Source organism: Moschus berezovskii, chromosome 6, assembly GCF_049115385.1.
Source record: "Moschus berezovskii isolate FMDL1 chromosome 6, NW_MosBer_1.0, whole genome shotgun sequence".
NCBI classification, from domain to species: Eukaryota; Metazoa; Chordata; class Mammalia; order Artiodactyla; family Moschidae; genus Moschus; species Moschus berezovskii.
The window spans coordinates 10,630,047-10,654,452 of NC_142465.1; the positions used below are offsets into that span (position 1 = coordinate 10,630,047).

Consider the following 24,406-nt stretch of genomic DNA (forward strand, 5'->3'; position numbering starts at 1 on the left):
TGCAAGAGAAGCTGGAAAACCTCTAGTTAGGCTCTTGTTTACCTATTTAATTCAAAATTTTTAATTTGGCATTTTTGCTGTTAAAAGAAGGAGATGATGCATGCTCATGCAAAGCGTGATCTCTTCCAGAGGTGTTGTGTACACTAATCCACCAGTGCCTTGTGGTTTAGTCAGTAGGTGAGCCCAAGCTACTGGTTCCGATACTCACTGGGCCTGAGAAATATCATCTGTCACCTGCTATACTCGGCAGGAGCCGAAGGACTGCAGTTCTGAAAGTGACTGGGAGTCGTCTGATATTACACTGGATGGAAATATTTCCAGTTAGCAAAGAACAAGCTAAATTGCTTTACTGAGAAATGTATTTTTTGTACTTTTAAATGTACAAAAGGATTTATTTAAATGTACTAAAGGATTTATTTAGTTAATTTTGTTCTTGTGTGTAAATAAATGCTCTGGCGTGCTCCAATGAGAACCACAAGCATAGGGAAGATAATTTATAGAGAAAGTTTAAACATACTCAATTTGCTGTAATTATAGTCAGAGCAGGAAAACATTCCATAATGTATTTGGTACAAATACTATGCATTTTTGCAGATACGCTATTTATGGCATATCTTTTATAACCTTTTTTCTCTGACCCTGGTAGCAAGTCTTGTCTGTATCTGATTCTTTTGAATAATATATTTTGAACTTTCTGCGTATTTCTGTTAATATCCCAGGGTAGATGCTTTCATAGCCATTATACTGTTTAATCTATTGGATATGAAGGGTGTTGTTATATTCTCCTTTTCACTGATGAGGTCACAAAGTCTGTTGTCAGAGGAGGGTGGGCATACAAACCTAGTTCTGATCACTGTCTTTTGCTTATTTCAATTTACTCTACATCCTTTTATTCTTGGGGCTCCCTCAGTGGTGTAGCAGTAAAGAATCTGCCTGCAATGCTGGAGACCCGGATTTGATACCTGGGTCAGGAAGATCCCCTGGAGAAGGAAATAGCAACCCAATCCAGTATTTTTCCCTGGAAAATCCCATGGACAGAGGAGCCTGGTGGGTTATAATCCTTTTGTTCTGATAGCTACCAATAATTACTTTATATTTGTCTGTATTTTAACTTATTTGATTTAGGTCATATCTGAATGGTCTAGTGGTTTTCCCTACTTTCTTCAATTTCAGTCTGAATTTGGCAATAAGGAGTTCATGATCTGAGTCACAGTCAGCTCCCAGTCTTGTTTTTGCTAACTGTATAGAGCTTCTCCATCTCTGGCTGCAAAGAATATAATCAGTCTGATTTCAATGTTGACCATCTGGTGATGTCCATGTGTAGAGTCTTCTGTTGTGTTGTTGGAAGAGGGTGTTTGCTATGACCAGTGCATTCTCTTGGCAAAACTCCATTAGCCTTTGCCCTGCTTCATTCTATACTCCAAGGCCAAATTTGCCTGTTACTCCAGGCGATTTTTGACTTCCTACTTTTGCATTACAGTCCCCTACAATGAGAAGGACATCTTTTTGGGTGTTAGTTCTAACAGGTCTTGTAGATCTTCATACAACTGTTCAGCTTCTTCAGCGTTACTGGTTGGGGCATAGGCTTGGATTACTGTAATATTGAGGGTTTGCCTTGGAAACGAACAGAGAGCATTCTGTCATTTTTGAGATTTCATCCAAGTACTGCATTTCAGACACTTTTGTTGACCATGATGGTTACTCCATTTCTTCTAAGGGATTCCTGTTCACAGTAGTAGATATAATGGTCATTTGAGTTAAATTTGCCCATTCCAGTCCATTTTAGTTCACTCATTCCTAGAATGTCAATGTTCACTCTTGTCGTCTCTTGTTTGACCACTTCCAATTTGCCTTGATTCATGGACCTCACATTCCAGGTTCCTATGCAACATTGCTCTTTACAGCATTGGACCTTACTTCTATCACCAGTCACATCCACAACTGGGTATTGTTTTTGCTTCGACTCCATCCCTTCATTCTTTCTGGAGTTATTTCTCCACTGATCTCCAGTAGCATATTGGGCACTTACCACCTGGGGAGTTCCTCTTTCAGTATCCTATCATTTTGCCTTTTCATGCTGTTCATAGATTTAAGGGACTAGATCAGATAGATAGAGTGTCTGATGAAATATGGACGGAGGTTCGTGACATTGTACAGGAGACAGGGACCAAGACCATCCCCATGGAAAAGAAATGCAAAAAAGCACAATGGCTGTCTGGGGAGGCCTTACAAATAGCTGTGAAAAGAAGAGAAGCGAAAAGCAAAGGAGAAAAGGAAATATATAAGCATCTGAATGAAGAATTCCAAAGAATAGCAAGGAGAGATAAGAAAGCCTTCCTCAGTGGCCAGGGAAAGAGAGGAAAACAACAGAATTGGGAAAGACTAGAGATCTCTTCAAGAAAATTAGAGATACCAAGGGAACATTTCATGCAAAGATGGGCTTGATAAAGGACAGAAATGGTATGGACCTATCAGAAGCAGAAAAGATTAAGAAGAGGTGGCAAGAATACATAGAAACACTGTACAAAAAAGATCTTCATGACCCAGATAATCACGATGGTGTGATCACCTAGAGCCAGACATCTTGGAATGTGAAGTCAAGTGGGCCTTACCAAGCATCACTATGAACAAAACTAGTGGAGGTGATGGTGTTCCAGTTGAGCAATTTCAAATCCTGAAAGATGATGCTGTGAAAGTGCTGCACTCAATATGCCAGCAAATTTGGAAAACTCAGCAGTGGCCACAGGACTGGAAGAGGTCAGTCTTCATTCCAATCCGAAAGAAAGGCAATGCCAAAGAATGCTCAAACTACCGCACAATTGCACTCATCTCACACACTAGTAAAGTCATGCTCAAAATTCTCCAAGCCAGGCTTCAGCAATATGTGAACCTTGAACTTCCAGATGTTCAAGCAGGTTTTAGAAAAGGCAGAGGCACCAGAGATCAAATTGCCAACATCTGCTGGATCATGGAGAAAGCAAGAGAGTTCCAGAAAAACAACCATTTCTGCATTATTGACTATGCTAAAGCCTTTGACTGTATGGATCACAATAAACTGTGGAAAATTCTGAAAGAGATGGGAATACCAGACCACCTAACCTGCCTCTTGAGAAACCTATATGCAGGTCAGGAAGTAGCAGTTAGTACTGAACATGGAACAACAGACTGGTTCCAAACAGGAAAAGGAATACATCAAGGCTGTATATTGTCACCCTCCTTATTTAACTTCTATGCAGAGTACATCATGAGGAACCCTGGGCTGGAAGAAAGCCAAGCTGGAATCAAGCTTGCTGGGAGAAATATCAATTACTTCAGATATGCAGATGACACCACTCTTATGGCAGAAAGTGAAGAGGAACTAAAAAGCCTCTTGATCAAAGTGAAAAAGGGGAGTGAAAAGGTTGGCTTAAATCTCAACATTCAGAAAACTAAGATCATGGCATCTGGTCTCATCACTTCATGGGAAATAAATGGGAAAACAGTGGTAATAGTGTCAGACTTTATTTTGGGGGGCTCCAAAATCACTGCAGATGGTGACTGCAGCCATGAAATTAAAAGATACTTACTCCTTGGAAGGAAAGTTATGACCAACCTAGATAGCATATTAAAAACTAGAGACATTACTTTGCCAACAAAATCTGTCTAGTCAAGGCTATGGTTTTTCCAGTGGTCATGTATGGATGTGAGAGTTGGACTGTGAAGAAAGCTGATCGCCGAAGAGTTGATGCTTTTGAACTGTGGTGCTGGAGAAGACTCTTGAGAGTCCCTTGGACTGCAAGGAGATCCAACCAGTCCATTCTAAAGGAGATCAGTCCTGAGTGTTCATTGGAAGGACTGATGCTAAAGCTGAAGCTCCAATACTTTGGCCACCTCATGCGACGAGTTGACTCACTGGAAAAGACTCTGATTCTGGAGGGATTTGGGGCAGGAGGAGAAAGGGATGATAGAGAATGAGATGGCTGGATGGCATCACCGACTCTGTGGACATGAGTTTGAGTGAACTCCGGGAGTTGGTGATGGACAGGGAGGCCTGGTGTGCTGTGATTCATGGGGTTGCAAAGAGTCGGGCACGACTGAGAGATTGAACTGAACTAACTTATTTACTTAGATCTGAGTTCTTGTAGACAAGAACTTAATTATAGAAAGCACAGTATTTGTTTCTCACATGTCAGCTATGAAAGCGAGTAGCATTTGCATATACAGAACACCGAAAGATGCTCGTTTTGATTAGAAAAAATGTATGAATGCTGTTTATTTTCCTTTTTTATATGGAGCCTAGGTTGTGTAGTGTGCAAAGGATCTGAGGAACATTCTTGAAATTTCTTTGTGCTTGCATCTCAGGTGTTTCTGCAGGTCCTGAATCATTTAATGATGACTTTCAAAGAAAATAGGAAATATAGGATGAAGCTATTAAAAATTAAGCAGTAATTAAAATAGATACTTTTGATTTTCCTTTTTCACAAAAACATTTTTTTCTGTTTAAAAAACTTAAGAATTTCTTCTTCAGTTGTTTTATAGTTAATATCACTTAACCAGTTTATTTTGTAGAAATTTATTTGTGTAAATAAGGAAGTGTTGAAACTTCCCTGAGATTCAGTGGTAGGACTCTGTGCAGGAGGCCTGGGTCTGACCCCTGCTCAGGGAACTGAGAGTTCTGCATGCGGCAGCTAAGATCCCGCACGCCACAGCTAAGATCCCGCACGCCACAGCTAAGATCCCGCACGCCACAGCTAAGATCCCGCACGCCACAGCTAAGATCCCGCACGCCACAGCTAAGATCCCGCACGCCACAGCTAAGATCCCGCACGCCACAGCTAAGATCCCGCACGCCACAGCTAAGATCCCGCATGCCACAGCTAAGACCGAGCACAGCCAGTATGTAAATATTTTTAAATTTGTTGTCATACACACACTGAGAGGAAACGAGTGACTTCCTCTTTACCTTGGTGTAAGGAAAGAGCTATCTAATTATGATCCAAATCCAAATCGACAATTTGGGTACCACATGCACACAGCTCATGGGATAAAACACTGTTTGCAAATGAAAGACAAATTACAAACCGGTAGTAAATTGGCAACATATGCCACAAGCAAAAAGCTTAATACATCCTTAATGTACAAAGACTTCTGAGAGGCTGAGAAACAAAAGACTAAAACATCAAAAAAATAAATGGGAGATGTTAGGAACTATCAATTCAAACTTGCAAGTAAAGATATAAAAATGGGACTCGAGCATGAGGAAAAAAGTTCAAGTTCACCCATAATTAAGTAAATGCTGATAAAAATAGTCCTGAGATGCCATTTCTCAACTATCAAGTTAGTGAAAGTTAAATACTGTGGTAACACATCCCACTGATGAAGCCATAAGGAAATAGGCACTCCCAAACATTGCTGGTAGGAGTGTGCCTACTACAGGCTTTCTGAATGGAGACTGGACAGTACTTGGCTGGGTTACATGCACTACTCTCTTTTGACCAGCAGCTGCACTTTTCAGTTCAGTTCAGTCGCTCAGTCATCTCTAAATACAGTACTCTGGAAATACCTATACAAGTTTGTGCATTGCATTATCAATGAGAATTACAGAATAGTGGAAACACCCATATACCCACACACAAAGGAATGGTTGAATCAGCTATTGTATAGTCATTGAGTGGAATACTATGCAACAGTAAAAAAAAAAAGCAGCATTATTCACAGTTGGTAAAACCTGAAACCAATCCAAGTGTCCACTAACACATAAATGGAAATACTAAATGTGATGTATATTATTCAGAATATTCAGAATATTATTCAGCCTTTAGAAGAAAGGAAAATCTGCAATATGCTAAAATATGAATAAACCTTGAGGACATTATACTAAGTGAAACAACCAGTCACAAAAAGGCAAATGCTGTGTGATTCTACTTACATGAAGTCCTTGGAGTAATCATATTTAGGGATTAGGTCATTATTATAAATGTGTGAAGTGACTAGTTTTAAGATAATAGCAAGTATTCAGACACATTGGAAATTGAGAATGCATGATAACAATTTAAACAACAGCAAGAAAAAAATTCCAAAACCTCTCCAAAGCCACATGTAACCCCCATGCCTAACATACACTCTCTGGTGCTAAATTCCTGGTCAGGTAGGCTGTCATAAGCCCTGATGTATTTCCTTTTCTTTCCTCGAGACGAAGCTGAAGATCTGTAATTCTTAATGAACCCCTTCCCATGATCCTTTTTCATTTGAAGTCATGCTACAAAAATTTAAATATAACAGTTTTACCAAAATTTTACTGAAGTAGGTAATTGGAATCAGGATTAGTTTGCCATTTTCTAAAATCTTTTTTCTAGAGTATATTTGAGAAAATATCTCTTTATTGTGCTATTGTAAAGCGAGGTAGAGTTCATGCTTGGCGTTTAGTAGGTACTTGATGCATATTAATTGAATGAAGGAATACCTGAATTGCTTTTATGAATAATAAGAGCCATTTATAGCTAACCAATTCATCACTTGTAAACAAATTACATAGAGCTGAAGTGCTTTGAAGCAGCTCGTGCTTGTTGAAGTACTATTTGTACTATTGATTTGCTCTGAAACTCCTTTCAAACTAACATTAAAGAAAAATTAAGTCCAATATAATTCTAACTTCTTAATATAAATTATTAGTGTGATGCATCACTGGTGATTGAAATATTTTAAAATGTTATATTTCCCATTATTAAACAGTTATTTTTTGATACATGTCTTTATAGTATGTTCAGACCCAGAATTTCAGAAAGTCAAATATAGAATAATCCTTTCCAAAATAATTGAGCAGTAAATTTCTTTGGTTGGCTACTACACTCTTTCTTCCTTCCTCCCTTTCTTCTTTTCTGTTTCCTTTCTTATTTCCATAATCATTTCTTAAACTCTGTGCTAAGATAACTTACTCCTGAAGAATAAAAATAGGATAGTCTTAACTGTCCTTAAGTAACGTTGTGTTAGAAGGGCACAAGAGTGGCTGTATCTCATTTGACTATATTTCCTATTTCTCAGATGTTTATAGTCATTGCGATTGTTTAAAGATAAAAGAGCATGTCTTTGCATTTCATTTTTAGTTCTTAATGCCTAACATGAATGAGCATGTTAAATCATTAAGTATTAAAAACTTTTCCATAATGAAATTAAGATTCTGTAAGTCCATTTGGAAACTGAACCACTATGTAAAGCACACCTTCCTTCTTCCTGAGTACTTTTCTAGAGCACTCCAAGAGTACTCTTGTGCAGTGGCATGTTGTGTATGTCAGCAGAAATAGAAACATAAAAAATTAGGGGCATTTTTGTTTATTTTCATAGGTTTATCCAAATTTCATTGATGAACAAAGGAAAACAGTTCTCAGTGCGTGATCGCAGTATTCCCGTAGAGAAGAACAACCGTGAAAGCTGTGTGGGGATAGGACCCAGTGATCTTATACGGGTGAGGGAAACTGTGGTATTAAGAAATTTTAGATGTCAGTGGATTATATGGCACAGGTTTATCCCTCAGTTGTATCACTTCCTGGTGTGAGTTGGGCCACTCTCCTGGGTGACTCTCCCTAAACAGTAACTCAGGAATTCCAACTGTTTCCCTCTTAGCTACACAGATGGGAAAGACCATTGAGAACTGACACTCACTGTATTTAACCATCTAGTTCCAAAAGTAACAGCTCACTCTGGCTGTTGGTGAGAACTAAGCAACATAATGCCAGTCGTGTGGTTGAGGACTGTGGTCTTCTTTTGCACAGGGGGAGAAAACGCTGTGGTGAGCACATGGCCTGGTTTCTTATACACCTGTGGACAGTGATACGTAAAAATAAACTGCTGAAGAAAAAAAAAATTATACCCAAAGAAGGTTTTTTTACTGGACACAAAAATAGTACAGCCTTTCCCCGAAGGGCTTCTCGTATCCCCATCCTTTAACACATCTTATTACAGAAAAGAATGACCTCCACTGAAGACTGGCGTTTCTTTGATCTCTCTTCAAAATATATTACTAGTCTCTCTAGTAGAAAGTTTCCACAGTTTTATATGCTGGCCAGAATTCTGATTCTCCAATTCACAGAGAATTTATGATATTTAATAATATACTTTGCTCCTTTATTGGTGTCATACTGATGCCCAAAGGTTGGATATTAAGAGAAAGTTAACTGTAGACCCATTGGGCTATAAAATGGCAACAAATCACGACTTTGATGATCTGAAATCACGGAGGGCTGAGAACATTTCTTAACAAGGAGAATGTTACTCTACTCAGAGTATCTGTGGGTTGTATCCACTGATCAAACTAGTAAAGGGCCTTGGCTAAGAAAGTGGTGGAAGTTAGGAGACAGCATACAAAGTCTTAGAAAATCAAAGTTGTGGGGATCCTTAAAGATAGTGTACTTAATCCTTCTGTTTTTGAAGACTAAGAGATTGAGTTGAAACCACATAAATTTTTTTAAAACTTCTAATTCCAAGTTCATGAAGTCCAAATTGTTTTCTTTAACATAGCATCCCATCTTCTTTTTTTTCAGTATTATATATTAGTTCAATAATGTTGCCTGCTGCTGCTGCTGCTAAGTTGCTTCAGTCGTATCTGACTCTGTGCAACCCCATAGATGGCAGCTGACCAGGCTCCGCTGTCCCTGGGTTTCTCCAGGCAAGAACACTGGAGTGGGTTGCCATTTCCTTCTCCAGTGTGTGAAAGTGAAAAGTGAAAGTGAAGTCGCTCAGTCGTGTCCAACTAGTAGCGACCCCATGGACTGCAGCCCACCAGGCTTCTCCATCCATGCGATTTTCTAGGCAAGAGTACTGGAGTGGCTTGCCATTGCCTTCTCCCTCTCCCTATTCTCTTCCCCCCAAATTCAGTAGCTCAGAACAGCAGATATGGAACTTCCCTGGTAGCTCAATGGATAATACTCTGTGCTCCCAATGCAGGGAGCCTGGGTTCCAACCCTGGTCGGGGAACTAGATCCCACGTGCTGCAACTAAGGCTTCAAAGGAACTAGATCCCATGTGCTGCAACTAAGAGTTCAAAACATACAACAAAAGGATCTCCCATGCCACAGCTAAGACCCTGCACAGCCAGCTGGCTAAATCAATACATATTTTTGAAAAAGAACAACAAGCATTTATTTTCCCATTGATGGGTAAGGCTGGGCTTGACTGAGTTTGCCGTAATGCTACGGGTTAGATTTAGGTCTTCTCCATGTATTTCCTCTTCCTTCATGAGCCAGTAATACGCAAGGTTCCTGGGTTCTTTCCATCTCAGTGCCCTGACATTGCCCATAGGATGGTGTCCTCGTCGTACGGTTGAAGTTTTCTGACCAGCACAACATTGCATTCCAACTCATGGGAATTGGGTGAAGAGAGAAAATTGCCACAGAAGCAATTCCCTTTTGAAGTTATTTGAAAGGGATTTCTGCTCTTATTCCATTGGCCATAGCGTTGTAAAATGGCAGGACCTTGTGACCAGGTAAACTGGTAGATGTAGCCTTTCATTTTGAGGCCCTGTATTCAGGAAAATAAAACCTTGAGGATCGATAGAGAACACATATTGGCAATCAGCAGTCTGTACATTCAGAAAAGTTTGAACTATATATATATATATATATATATACATATGTATGTATGCATGTGTGTGTGTATATTATGGAGGAATGAGCATGAGTAGAAAAGATGAAAAAAGCCCCTTTCTGCTTAGGAGAAATTGTGTAGATAACAGTCTTTTCATAGCAAGAAAATGAGATTTTTGGACTTTTCTTAGCTCATCAGCCTTCAGTATAACTTATATGATTACCTCAATAAAATGATTGTCTATTTGTTTTTGCAACAAGAAACAGCCATGTGTTTCAAATCTCCCTTATGGGAGTCTGTATTTTGTAAATAACCAAGTTCATGTACACATTAAATGTGAGAACCTGATCAAATGAAAAGTTTGATTAAAATGACATAATAAGGCCTTTCATGTTTATAGGCACACATCATAATTTTATTTTACATAATGTGTGCTGTATCATCTGGGTTTTGACCTGAATTATTGGAAATATCATGCATGTACGTGTTTTTCTTCTCTTCAGAGCATAGAAACTCCATTTAAGAACTATTATGGAAGATCGAATTGATGTCAGCCAGGAAACTAATTTCCTGTCACTTGGCATTGAATTACTACATTGAGTTTTTAGACAATGAGCAAATTTAGCTAAAAGTTGCAAGCTTTTTTTTGACTTACCATTAGTACCTAAGAATATGGATCTTTGATACTGTTTCATCTCCATTACAGATATGGTTATTGGCTCAGAATACTATTCAACCCTCTCTGCATCCTTTTATCTTGAACTAATCAAGTCCACACTTCCTGCTGGAAACCCATATATGTTCTTTAAATGTGGACTGCAGAGCCAATTTATCTGATAAAGCAAATAACATACCACTTTCTACAGAAATGAAGCAGAGCAGCCATGTTGCAAGGAATATACTGTTTCCCCTGCTGTTTTTATTTCTCCTGTGTATCACCAGTGGGAAAGACGGGATTGCACAAGAATGTAGTTTGTGAAGCCTGATGCAAGGCAGTATTTTTTAAAAATAATTTTCCTGAATATGTGGTATACAAGAGAAAGATTTGTTTGTCTTTGAAAATTGGGTTGCAATTTTCTGAAAACCCACAAAATTTGCATTATATCTCTGTTGACTTTCTGGTGGCCAGGTTCTCTGTGACACCTAAAAAAAGTATACATTTATGTGTGCAGGGGCCTTAATGGGGCAACCAATAGTGCCAAGGCTCCGTTTCATTGTGTACAGCCTAGTTCAGTGGAGCATAAACGTGTCCTGGGGTTGAATTGATGGAGCCCAGGTCTTTTCCTGAGAGGATGAGCTGGAAACTCAGCTTACGGGTGAGGGGCAAGACAGAGCCTTAAACATATACTTTCTTCCCAGCCCTAGAAAAATCTCTGACACATGGGCGGCTCTAGGAAAAAAAATTATATATATATATATATATTAAAGGAAGAATCCCAAGGGAGAGGCCATCGTCTCAAGGTGAGGACCTTGAATTTATATTGTGGTCAAGTCAGACATGCTCCAGGCTGCTTAGTATAGTGACTGTGGAGATGTAGGGACAATTTTTCCTTGTACTGAATTGTACAAATTGCATTGCAAGATATTTATCACATTCCTGCTCCCTCCCAGTAAGTGGCAGCAGTGTCTCCAGTTCATGGGACAACCAAAAAGAGCCCACTCCTCCTGGTACGTTGTAAGATGCCACTTATAGAGAGGTTCTAGCCCTGCAGAAAACCACTTGCTATAGTACCATAGTTGGTTGGTTGGTTGATTTATCTATTACAAATAATTTTACATTCTGTAAATTCTTTTTTTTAAACATTTCTTATTTTTATTGTGAACTAGTTTAAGTTTTAAGAAAACCACAATGAATAAGCATAAAGAATATACAGAATTAACACTTATGTGTACTCAACATCTAGCCTTGCGACATTTTAACATGTGGTTTTCTAAATTTTTTGAAGCCATGGGGTACTGCATCATTATTAAAGCTTTCTTTGCGGTCCTCCTCAGTCTCTCTTCTGTATCCTTACCCCAGGAAAAAAACTGCTGTCTTGATTTCAGATTTTTAATTTCTTATCTGTTGTTATGATTTTACCATATTTCTGTGTATTTCTTAGTGGTATTTGGTATTATTTACATATTTTAAAGCTTATTATAAATGATATTATAGCCTGTTCTTCTGCATCTTCTTTACTTGATGCATGATTATATTAAGATTTGTCTTGAGATATGGGCGCTTTAGATTATTCATTTTAAAAAGCTATAAACCAGGTAATACAAATACATGCCACAATTGCTTTATATTTCTGATACTTGGATATTTAGAATATATCTAATTGTTTAGAACTCAATGCTAAGGATGCTATATTGAACGTTCTCATACATATCTTTTAGTGTATGCATTTATCCCTAGAAATTCAACTTATGGGTGTGAGGATCTTCTGACATTTAATATACTAAGTTTTTCAAGATTACTCAATAGTGCTTTGCTGTAGCAACAAAGCATTGCAGGACCCACTGAAGGTTCATGAAATTTTAGTATTATCTTTTGCAACAGTTACTGTTGGTAACATTAAAAAATGTTAACAACCCTTTGTGTGGGACATTGTTTGTTTTTAACACTTTGTGTTTCCCCAGTTTCTACTTTTAATATGTTTATCGGCTGTCCATGGTTCCTCTTGTGGGCCTGGCCTGCTCATACGATTTTTTCCATTTTTCTACTGGATCTTTTGTCTTCTTTGTAGATTTTTTTAAAGCCAGATTTCTGTTTTTAGTATGTGTACACACACATATGTGTATGTATACTGTAAACAGATTTTCCCAGCCTCTGGCTTTTGTATGTTATATGCTTTTTGTTGTACAAATGGCTGAGGCCAATTTTTATCAGTCTTTTTATTACAGTAAGCAGTTTTCCTATATTGTGTAAAAAATCTTTTTCTGTTAGTCTTATTTTCTCTAGGTGGAAAGCCAGTTGTCCAAGAATCAGCTTTTAAAATTGTCATTCTTTTCCACATATTACATAATCTTTATGTGGTATTTCTATTTCTGAGCTATATATTTTATTCTGATATTTATTTATTGTTTCCTTTGTCCAGTACCTCTGTGACTTAAATATCTTAGTTTTAGATAAATCTTGATGTTTATGAAAGCATGCATTTTTCAAAGTTGTATTGGCTAGCCTTATGCTTTGCTCCTTTTATTTTCTTTGAGCATCCCGGGTCCTCCTTGTGGCATGGGCTTTTCTCTGGTTGTGGTGGGTGGGAGCTCCTCTCTGATTGTGGTGAGAGGGCTTCTCATTGCCAAGGTTTCTCTGGCTGTGGAGCCCGGGGTCTAGGGTGTGCGGTCTTCAGTACTTGCAGCGATCAGGCTCTGGAGTTACAGCTCCTGGGCTCAGAGCACAGGATCAGTAGTTAGGACACACGGGCATAGTTGCTTTGTGGCATGTGGGCTTTTCCTGGATCAGGGATTGAAGCTGTGTTTCTTGGCTTTGGCAGGCATGGTCTTTATCACTGATCCACCAGGGAAGCCCATCCCTTTGTTCTTACATATGAATTTAATAATCCTTTTAAGTCATTGATACATAAAAGTTATACATTGAAATTTTGGTTGGCACTGAATTGAACTTACAGAATAATTAGAATAAAACAAATTAATAAATAGAGTTTATTAACAATTCATAATTAATTAATTTGATTATTAATAATAACACTTCTCTATGCTATTCACCCCTCTTACTCATGAACATGTTATCTCTCCATTTATATAGAAAATCTTCATGCATTTCAATTTAAAATGAGACCATTCTATAAAAAAAAAACTTATTTTTTTCTAGTTTATCTCTAGGATATTATGTTCTATATGTCTCTTAAGGATGGAATTGGATTTAATGTTATATTTTCTTTCTCGGTTTTTATTGTTGTTCCTGATACAAAGATATATATTTTGCTGGTGTATTGTAAATTATAGCTTTATTTCTTCTAAATAATTTCAAGATAAATTTTCTCAAACTCTCATATGCTGATATTTTTTCTACCTTTTCTATTCTTATTACATTGTTTTAATTTTTTGTCTCAACATGGTGATAAGTGCCTATGGTATAAAGGTTTATTGAAGATGGGTGACAGACATTTTTATCTTATTCCTGCCTTTAGAGACATCATTTCATGCATGATTTTAAACTTTATATATATTTATAAATGATGCTTAGTCGTGATTTACATTGTTTTAAGTTGTATATGTTGTTCAGTCACTAAGTCATGTCTGACTCTTTGAGACCCCATAAACTGCAGCACACCAGGCTTCCCTGTCCTTTGCTGTCTCCCAGAGTTTGCTTAAGCTCATGTCCATTGAGTCATTGATGCCATCCAACCATTTCATCCTCCGTCAGCCCGTTCTGCTGGTGTCATATTCTATATGTTCACCTTTAATATGGTCTTCTCTACTGTAGCTTTTGACTTCTTTCTATTCCTATTTCTGTTATTTAAAATTTTCTTTTTATATTTAAATCATGAGTGGGTATTCAGATTTATCAAAAATAATTGTAGACTATTTTCTTAGAGCGGTTATGCTATTCCAGTAGTTTTCTAATAGCTGTGCAGGGGTCGAGTCCTTCATTACAGGGAACACTGGAGTCCTGGGTCTGGGACCCACTGACTGGAGGTCGAGTGGAGCTTCTGGCTCCAGAGCCGTTTTCTACTGAAGCGACTTCTTAGCCCTTTCCGGCTGGGCGTGGCTCCTTTGTGCTTCAGAAATACTAATTGAGCTACGTAGAGATGACAGTGGGCCCCTGAGCAGCACGGGTGTGAACTGTGAATGTGCACTTACTGTGGCTTACGTCACTACACACGCACTAGAGTCAGTACAGTGTCCAAGGTTGGTTGGGTCTGGATGCAGCTCCATGGCTGTGGAGGGCAGCCTGTGAAGTGATCCCAGAGTTTCCACTGTGCAGAGGCGTGGGCTCCCTTAACCCCCACTTTGTTCAAAGGGCAGCTGTATTTAACAATTCATTATCAGCATTCAAAGCATAAACAATGGCCGTTTCACCTCAGATTAATGGTTTAAATTGCAAAAGATACTTCCTGTCATTTCTTAATGATTTCTGGATCTGGTTTTATTACTCAGTCAGCAGTATGGACACAGGGACTGTTGATCCTTTTTGCATTCTCTTTGCCTTGAATAGAGGTCATAGAGCCTGGGGAAAGTATGTGAAATAAAGTGAGCCTCTTTATTTTCTTCAGTTGTAAATACAAGGCATCCGGAAAGCCTGTATTAGGATATTGAGTTCTGGATGGTTAAAAATCTCAGATGAATTTAGGCTTTCTTTTGGGCAAGTACATGAATTGGGATGTCTAAGTACAGTCCCCCCTCCATAGAACAAAAGAAAGTAATGAACTACTGCTGCAAAAAAAAAAAAATGATGCAGATGAATGGTGCAGTAAACAAATAGAGGGGAGACACTATGTGATTCCACTTAATGTGAAATTTTAATAGAGAAAACAGATCTGTAGTGATAAAGCAGAAGAGTGGTTTTCACCATCCAAGTGAAAGCAGCTTCACTTTGGGCTTTCCACGTGGCTTATTCGTAAAGAATCCACCTGCCAGTGTAAGAGACACAGGAGACTCGGGTTTGATCCCTGGGTCAGGAAGATCCCCTGGAGGAGGAAATGGCAACCCTCTCCAGTGTTCTTACCTGGAAAACCCCATGGGCAGAGGAGCCTAGCAGGCAACAGTCCACGGGGTCACAGAGTAGGACACAACTGAGCACTTGCACATGTACTCTCACTGCCCCAGGAGAGGGGACGTTAGTAAGTCTCAAGGAACTTTGGAAAGATTTTGTATTTTGATATGGGTAGTGCAAGGAGATCCAACCAGTCCATTCTAAAGGAGATCAATCCTGGGTGTTCATTGGAAGGACTGATGCTAAAGTTGAAACTCCAATACTTTGGCCACCTCATGCGACGAGTTGACTCACTGGAAAAGACTCTGATACTAGGAGGGATTGGGGGTGGGAGGAGACGGGGACGACAGAGAATGAGATGGCTGGATGGCATCACCGACTCGATGGACATGAGTTTGAGTGAACTCCGGGAGTTGGTGATGGACAGGGAGGCCTGGCGTGCTGTGATTCATGGGGTTGCAAAGTGTCAGACACGACTGAGCGACTGAACTGAACTGAACTGAGTGGTTAACTAAGTGAATCGTAGGCTGTAGCTTTAAGATTTTTCTGCTTTGTGTATGTGTGATGCCTTAATTAAAGAGAGAATGGCTGAAATAAATTCAGAAAGGGCTCAACTATATGTTTTTGATAAAATACAGTTTTGATATAACCTTTTTAGGTTCGTAGGAAATAACAGTTGACTCTTGAACAACAAAGGTTTGAACTGCACAGGTCCACTTCTATGTAATGTTTTTCAACAAATAGGTACTCCACTTTTACATGATCTGTGGATGGTTGAATCCATGGATGCAGAGGACTGACTGTAAAGTGGATTTGCAACTGTGTGATAGTCGGTGATCCTGAAACCTCCTTTGGTCAAGATCAACTGTATTGCTTGGAGCATGTATGTATGTAAGCATGCGTGCTTTTCACATGCTTGCTTCACAATCATATGAATCCCTTTATGAACGGCTACCAGCCTGAAGGCATTGTATCAGGCCTTGGGGATATCTGAGAAAGTATATTATAGGGCTGACAGTCCGGTGGGTGCTGAGTAACTAGATAAGTGTGATGGTATGGTGGAAATCTATAAATGCCAGTAGACTCTTGGGAAAGAAGGGGTCGATGTGTTTGGAGCAGGGTTGGGGACATAAAGAAAGTAGAGACTTTGGAGAGGAGATGAATTTGAGGAGACATTTTAATGATAAGTAGGAGTTTGTCAAGAAGATGTGTGGCACTTACGGGTGTGTTAACGCTCAAGCTGTAGAATGAGGCATTGTACTCAGGAACTCTGTATTTCTTATAAAAATATAAGCTCAGAAGCAGTAATATATGAAGCTGAAAAGTTGAGAAGGGATCATGAATAGGGTAGAACATTGAATGACATGCTAAGGAATTTTGATTTTCCTTTTGGCTTTAGGGGTTAGGGAACTGTTGAAGAATTTTAGTTAAGTGTCATGATTATGTTTGCATTTTTGGAGACAATTTTGGCAGGAGAACCTAAGACAATTTTGATCTTCCCTGGAGGTATGCCTTTGGTGCTTTTCTCAATTTATGTAACTTCTATGAGTTATCTCTTTAGACTGATGACTCTTAAATCCAAAACTCTTTTCCAAATGTCTCTCCTTTTTCTTCACACTTCTGAGTTAGAATTATTTCTCTGTCCCCGGATAGAAACTTGTCTTATTTCATGTATTTCTTCACCTTTAAATAATGTAATCTTTATGATCACTTTAGGTCACAAAACAAGTTTCAATTTAAAATTTAGAATATTTATTTCAATACATTTATAAACACATCACTACTCAAAAGCTCTTTCTTTTCCACCAAACCAAGATTGGGTGCCAGTGTCCCTCCTTACCACACTTCAGCCATTTGGAAAGAACCTTCTTTTTCACCTCCACACCCATTCAGTAGGATCTCTGTAAGGGAGGTGAGGGGGAGAGAAGAGGCATAGAGGTAGAAAAGTTCTTATTGGTGCTCCTGGCTCAATGGCCAGTGTTGGCTTAGTGACCTAATGGCCTGATTCTCTGTAGGACTGGGGGGTGTGAAAACTAACTCTTGGTTATTTATGTGAGATGTTTGAGAACTTCTCTGTTGCATCCCTCTGATCTCACCTCCCTTGATCTGGAAAATGACCTCTCCTTGAGATGAGCATTTCAGATCACCTGGGCTTCTCTTTTCTGCAGTCCCTATAGCTACCTCCTGCAGGAGTTCCTTACCTATCCTGGCAAGTTGCTTTTTTGAGAAGGATCCCTTTCCTATTTTCTGTGGATTAAGGCAAACATTCCTACCACAAATTCCTATTCTTTTTCTAAGACAGATGCATCTTTGATCTACAGTCAGAGAAGACTACAGTTTACTTCTCAGATGCCTTGCCCTCTCCTGCTGCCACAGGCCACCTTACCACACTTAGGTACTGAGCTTCTGGGTTTTCTTACTTGCAGGGGACCTACAAATGTAGGGAAGCTCTCTGATGATCCCCTTAAAATCCCTGAGAGAAGGCTAGGTCAGGAAGTAGCACATATCCCAATCACCCAAAAATCCTTTCAAAAATCTCATATTCTTCATCTTTTTCATCCTGCATGTATGTGAGGGACTTTTAGATAAATTTGAGCAAGATGGAAACCTCTTAACCTATATAAAAATGAAGCTATTTTTACTTATGCATAAAGTAAATGAATTTCACTCCCAAACCCAACCACTGAATTATATTGAGTAGCAGAGAAGCAGAGAATTGTTATGACATACTTGCGATTACCTCCAAATGAGAGAATAACCTATGAGAATTTTTTCGATACACATAATCTATTCTTTTTGAGCCAGTTAGTTTTATTATGAATGGTTTTTATTCCATGAAAGCAAGCATAAGTTGTACTAAATCCTTTATGCATTTAAAATGAACTGTTAGTGACTTAGTTGTATCTGACCCTTTGTGACCCCGTAGACTCTAGCCCGCTAGGCTCCTCTGTCCATGGAATTCTCCAGACAAGAAAACTAGAGTTGGTTTCCATTCCCTTCTCCGGGAATATTCCCAACCCAGGGATCAAATCTGGGTCTCCCGAATTGCAGGCAGATTCTTTATTGTCTGAATCACCGGGGAATATATTTAATATTCATTTCATTCCATCCATGTGAAATTCCCTTTTATCATTGGTGTAAACTTCTCATAGGTATTCTAAGGTTTTGATGTCAGACAAAACTGAAGAGTTTTCTGGTGCTCCTTGGTTTTAGTTAAATCTGACTCTCCACTGGACTGTTACCTCTGCAAAGACAAGGACTAGATCTGAAATTTGACTCCTATGTCCTGCATGGTGTTGAGTGCATATTAAGCACTCAGTACTGTGTGTTTTAAATGTCTTTTAACACTGTAATGAAAGGTAAATTAGATAACATTGGTAAATTTAAATAATTTAGAGCATTGATGATACTTTGGAAATTCTATTTTATACTCATATAAATTTGTTCAGTCAGTCGTGTCTGACTCTTTGTGACCACATAGACTGCGGCATGCCAGGCTTTCCTGACTCACAAAGTTTGCTCAGATTCGTGTCCTTTGAGTCAGTGGTGCTATCTAACCATCTCATTCTCTGCTGCCTTCTACTTTTGCCTTCAGTCTTTCCCAACATCAGGGTCTTATTTCCAATGAGTCAGCTCTTTGAAGCCAACTGTTTCACTCTCCTCTTTCACTTTCATCAAGAGGCTCTTTAGTTCTTCTTCACTTTATGCCATAAGGGTGGTGTCATCTGCATATCTGAGGTTATTGATATTTCTCCCGGCAATCTTGATTCCAGCTTGTGCTTCCTCCAGCCCAGCGATTCTCATGATGCATTGTGCATATAAGTTAAATAAGCAGGGTGACAATATACAACCTTGACGTACTCCTTTTCCTATTTGGAAGCAGTGTGTTGTTCCACGTCTAGTTCTAACTGTTGCTTCTTGACCTGCGTACAGATTTCTTGGGAGGGTGTCAGGTGGTCTGGTATTCCCATCTCTTGAAGAATTTTCCAGTTTGTTGTGATCCACACAGTCAAAGGCTTTTGCATAGTCACATATGACGCAGTCAAATTATGACGTAGTTAAAGTCTCATATAAAGCATATTAGACATCAGAAGAACTGTACAGATTGGTTATTGGCCATTTATATATCTTCTTTTTTTCTAAAATTAAAAAAAAAATCATTTCAACTTTGCAGGAAGTGGTAGAACCAGTTACTACCTCTTTTCCTCCAGTGGTAATATCTTGCATAACTGTAGCACAATGTCAAAGCCTGAAATTGGCATCAGAGATACCAGAATTGATTCATGTTTCACCAGACTTACATGCATTTATGTACGTGTGTGTGTATGTGTTGTTTCGTGCCGTTTTTCACGTGTATGGTTTCATACAGCTGCCCCTACATCCAGGATTCAGCATTGTTTCCTTACTGCAAGACTTCTTTGTGTCATGCTTTGGCAACCTGACCTTCTTGCTCTGTCTGTAACCCATAGTAACCACGAATCTGTTCTTCATCTCTATTGTTATTTTTGGAGTGCTGCTAAAATATTTTTTATTGTTACCTGTCTTTGCTCGATTTTTGGATGTTTTTACCTGTAATTTTACGTTTAACAAGTACATTTTCCTATTCTATGGGTTGCGTTTATATTTTCTTCTTGGTACAATCTGATGATTTTGGTCATCTCATGCACACAGGTGACTCATTGGAAAAGTCCCTGATTCTGGGAAATATTGAGGGCAGAAGGAGAAGAGGGTGTCAGAGCATGAGATGGTCAGATGGCATCACCAATGCAATGAACATGAACTTGGGCATACTCTGGGAGATGGTAAGGGACAGGGCGGGCTGGCGTGTTGTAGTCCATTGGGTCACAAAGAGTCAGACACGACTGGGTGACTGAACAACAGCAACAATCTAATGAATAAAATTCTTGATTTTAATATAATCTTATTTATATATTTTTTAATGTTTAGTGACTATTGTCTTGTTTAAGAAATCTTTCCCTTCCCTCAGAGCACGAACGTGTTTTCCCGTAAGCCTTATTGTTTTGTGTACAATCCACCTGAAATTGAATACTGGTGTGAAGTTGAGGTCAAGTTTTATGTTTTTCCTTATGAATATCCAGTTGACCTAGAACTCTTTATTGAAGGTTTTTTCCCCAGGGCTTTGCAGTCCCACCTTTGTGAACTGCATATGTGTTATGAGTCCTTCTTCGGATTTTTGCATCCCATTGGTGAACTTGTCTACCCTTGTACCAGTGAAATACTTTTTTATTTACTCTTGGTTGATAATAGGTCTTCACATCTGGTAAGGCAAATAGTTGCAACTTGTTCTTCATGAGTATCTTGGATTTTCACTATCTTTTACGTTTCCATATATATTTTACAAACGTCTTTTAAAGTTATAAAAAGAAAATGGGATTTTGATTAGTAATGCTCTGAATCTAGGCATAAGCTAACATTTCTACAGTACTGAATCTTAATTTATTAATATGGTATAGGCCTTTTTCAGTTAGATATTTATTTTTGATGGTGTTTTATTGCCCTCTCATAAAGTTTTTATCATCTTTTATGAGATGCATTCCAAGATATTTGTTATTTTTGTGACAGCATTAAATAGTATATTTTTAGAGCTTCATTTTCTGAGTATTTGTTGCTGTTATAAAGAATATAAAGGAATGTTATATGTTTTTATCCAGGAAAATTGCTAAACACATTAATTCTAGTAATTTATCTCTCGATTTTTTAGTGTTTTCTGTGTGCATTATCATGACATTTGCAAATAATATTTTCTTCTTTTTGTTGCTTTATACAGCTCGCCTGCCTCTGTCTCCTTTCTCCCTCTCCTTCCCCCTGTCTCTCCCTCTCTCGTGTTTTCTTTTCTCAATGCATGAGTAGGACTTTAGGTACAATATTTAGTAGTAGACATAACGTTAGAACTAACTAACTAACATTAGCAGGCATTATGTGCTCTTCCTGAGCAAATGGAAAATCTTTAGCTTTTCATCCATAAAGTATGTGTTTGCTATAGATATTTTATGAATACACTTTATCAGATAAAGGATGATTGTGAAAATCCCTTTTTGGTGCTCATTTGCCAAGACGCTTTTGCTTTTCTTGATCATGAATCAATGTTAAATATGTCAAATTATATTTCTGTACCAATAGAGATGAGCACATCATTTTTCTTCCTTGTTGTGTTGATATGGTGAATTATACTGATGGATTTTTAAATCTTAAACCAGTCTTTTATCGACAGGGTGATACCAACTTGAAATTGATGTATGATTCATTTTATACTTTACTGGATTCAGCTTGCTCATGTTCCTTTAGGATTTTTGCTTCTGTGTCCACCAATGAGATTGGCTTGTAATTTTCTGGACTTCAATAAGCATCTTTGGTTTGCTTTACAAATTCTGTGATCTTCCCTGTATCTAAAATGCTTCTCTTATGGGATTTGCCACGTTCGATAGTGATAGCATAATCTGTTCTCATGATGATGCTCACACATGGATGATGTTCCCGGGTGCTCACATATCCATTCTCATGTCCAGTCAGTTACCGGTTCTGTCAACTCCACCTGTGTGCCGTAGCGCTCAGTTCTGTCATCTTTTCCCATCTGTCAGCTCCTACACTTGTTCCGAATGCTGTTGTCTCTTTGATTGTTCTAATGATCCCTATAAAGTTTCTCTGCCACACGTTCTTTCCCACCTATTTTCCATACTTTAGTTAGATGGACTTTTAAAATTACAAAAAAATATTCTTTTTTGTTGCATTCTTTCTTTAAAAATGTCAGTGACTTCTCTTTGAATGTCTTTGAATTCCTCAGATAGGCTATGTTTTCTCCCACTTCCAAGTCTTTGCCTGTGCAGTTTCCTTTGCTGGTAATGTTCACACCGGACAGAAACTTTGTACATTGTATATAGTACAAATACCTATGCTGCAGAGCAGAGGAGTTGTAGAATGAGCAAGGGCTGGCCAAAGGATGACTAGTCAGGAAACAGTCCAGGAGCTGATTTTTCAAACATTATCTGTCCACTTTATCTTATATTTTATGCTTGGCTTGGCATGTTTAGTGGTACCTGGAGGTGTGTTCTTAAAGGGAACATACCACGTTCAACTCATGCTCATTTCTGGATAGAACAGTTTATGGGTCATGTCAAAAGTAAAGCCTTTTAAGTAAATAACCAGGGCGGTGAGGAACGGTTGAAGGCACAAGGCATAGTTAACCCTGCTAAAGTGATACTTGAAGAACTGTCAGATGAAAAGGGAAATTTAAAAGATTTTGTGTACATTGAAGACTACAAGGATATGAATAATTACAATGCACAGACACATTCAGGAATGCAGACTTCATTTCCAAATTAGGAAGAACAGTCTAAAGCCTGGAACTACCCCAAGCTGGAAAGAGCTGCCTCCTGAGACACTAAGTTTCCCCCTGTTTGATGTATTCATGCAGTGGTTGGTCAATTATGTAAATGGAATTTATATATTAGAGCAGTGGTTCCAAGACTGAGGCCATATCTCAGACTAGTTAAATGACAGTCTCTGGGGATGAGACACAAGAATCAGTTGTTTCTGAAGCTTCCCAAATAATTCCAAAATGCAGAAAAAAGTTTGGAAAGTGCCCTGCGTTAGAGGGAGGTTTTAACTCTTCAGTGATTTTCTTGCATCAGAAGGGTTTAGAAAAGATGGAAAAACAATAAAAGCCAGAGTGTTTGTGAGCACTGCCCTGTAGCTTCTGAACTGACAGGGTGGGCTGGACCCCAAGAATCTATGTGATTAAGATTGTTACCAGTTGATTCACTTTTCTGGATGGGTTTGGAAACCGTGGGATTATAAGGAGAGTGCCTTGTGTGTTCATTATCTAACAAGGCACTTAATAAACTCATTTATGGTATCCTTGCAGACAATAAAATACATAATGTGAACTGAGACAACTGTGTCTGGGACAAGAATGTGTTTTGGATTCAAAGGTATCTGAAATTCTAGTCCTGTTACACTTATTTAACTAGACTTACAAAACTTACTTACCCTGTCAATCTCCTCATTGTAAAATGGAATAATAATATCCACTTTATAGATTCATTTGGAATTTTAAATAAAGTTGTTTATGAAAAGTATCAGTCTTGTATAATGTCTATCAGGCTCTTTTCTAAATTGTAGCTCTGTGAACGCTGAAATTGATGAGTGGGACCATAGAGCATATACACATTTGGTGAATGTGTGTGTATTCTTGATTGATTTTTTTTTGCTTCAGTATACTATCAATTCCTGGTTTTAATATTCTATTTTGTTTCGGGTATTATAATTGGTATTTTAAATGCCCTTAGGGTTAAAGAATAATGCCGTTTATTTCCATTCCTATTATGTGAAATATAATCCATGCCTACAGTTTTTTTCTAAATTCGACATTTCAGATAAAAATTTTTCATTAATTGTACTATAAATGGTGGGCTAGAATTAACTGTGTACTTTTTTTTTTATTATAGGCTTACAGGAACTGTAATTATTTATTAAAATGGAAAACTGTGAAGAAAGAAAAAGATAGCAGTTGCAGTTAAAATTCCTGGATGAATATTTTGCTTTTGAGAAGTCTGCATTTAAAAACGATATGTTGATTTGGAAAGTCCCAGGCGTCAATTATAAAATCCATTTTTTCCATTCAATCAATGGATTTTTTAATCATTCCTTGGAGCTGATGAAATTCAGAGATGGTGCGTGATGGGAAGTGTTTTCCTAGTGATTGCATCTTGGATTAGCTTGCTGCTTTTTTGAAGATATTCTATTGTGAAGGGCAAGAACCTAATGTGATGGATTTATCTTCAGAGATGAGCAGACATGGGAAGAATCCAGTGAGTCACAAGCTAGAAGATCAGAAAAAGGTAATACAGATATATTTCCTTTTACTTGGTCACTTTCTTTTGTGCTTACACAGAAGACTGTAAGCTGAAAATGATTATGCTCTGAGAAATAACATGCTATTTCATGAAAATTAATCCTGCCATGTAGCCAAGTGTTGCTCTGGGCCTGGATTTCATTATCAGTTAGTGGTTTAAAGTCTTCTGAAGTCATCCATGCAATGGGTTTGTAAAGAATTCTACTGTTTGCTCACCCTTGACTTGACTCTGTTAACAGCAGCATGCTGGTCTGACTGCGCGTGAACAGTGTTCTGAGGTCCAGATACAGTGTGAGTCGTGGGGCACCTGTGGA

The 24,406-nt window shown here is 38.4% G+C and overlaps 1 protein-coding gene across 5 annotated transcripts in view; it reads left to right on the top strand.

Annotated features, from left to right (window-relative positions):
* NAV3 (neuron navigator 3) overlaps positions 1-24,406 on the top strand; it is a 915,819-nt gene that overhangs the window by 262,467 nt on the left and 628,946 nt on the right. For all 5 annotated transcript variants that reach the window (XM_055394051.2, XM_088836813.1, XM_088836814.1 and 2 more), the window contains exon 2: positions 23,686-24,078. In XM_055394051.2, coding sequence (XP_055250026.2) covers positions 24,007-24,078 — 72 coding nt within the window. In that variant the 5' untranslated portion in view covers positions 23,686-24,006. The remainder of the gene's footprint in view (positions 1-23,685; positions 24,079-24,406) is intronic.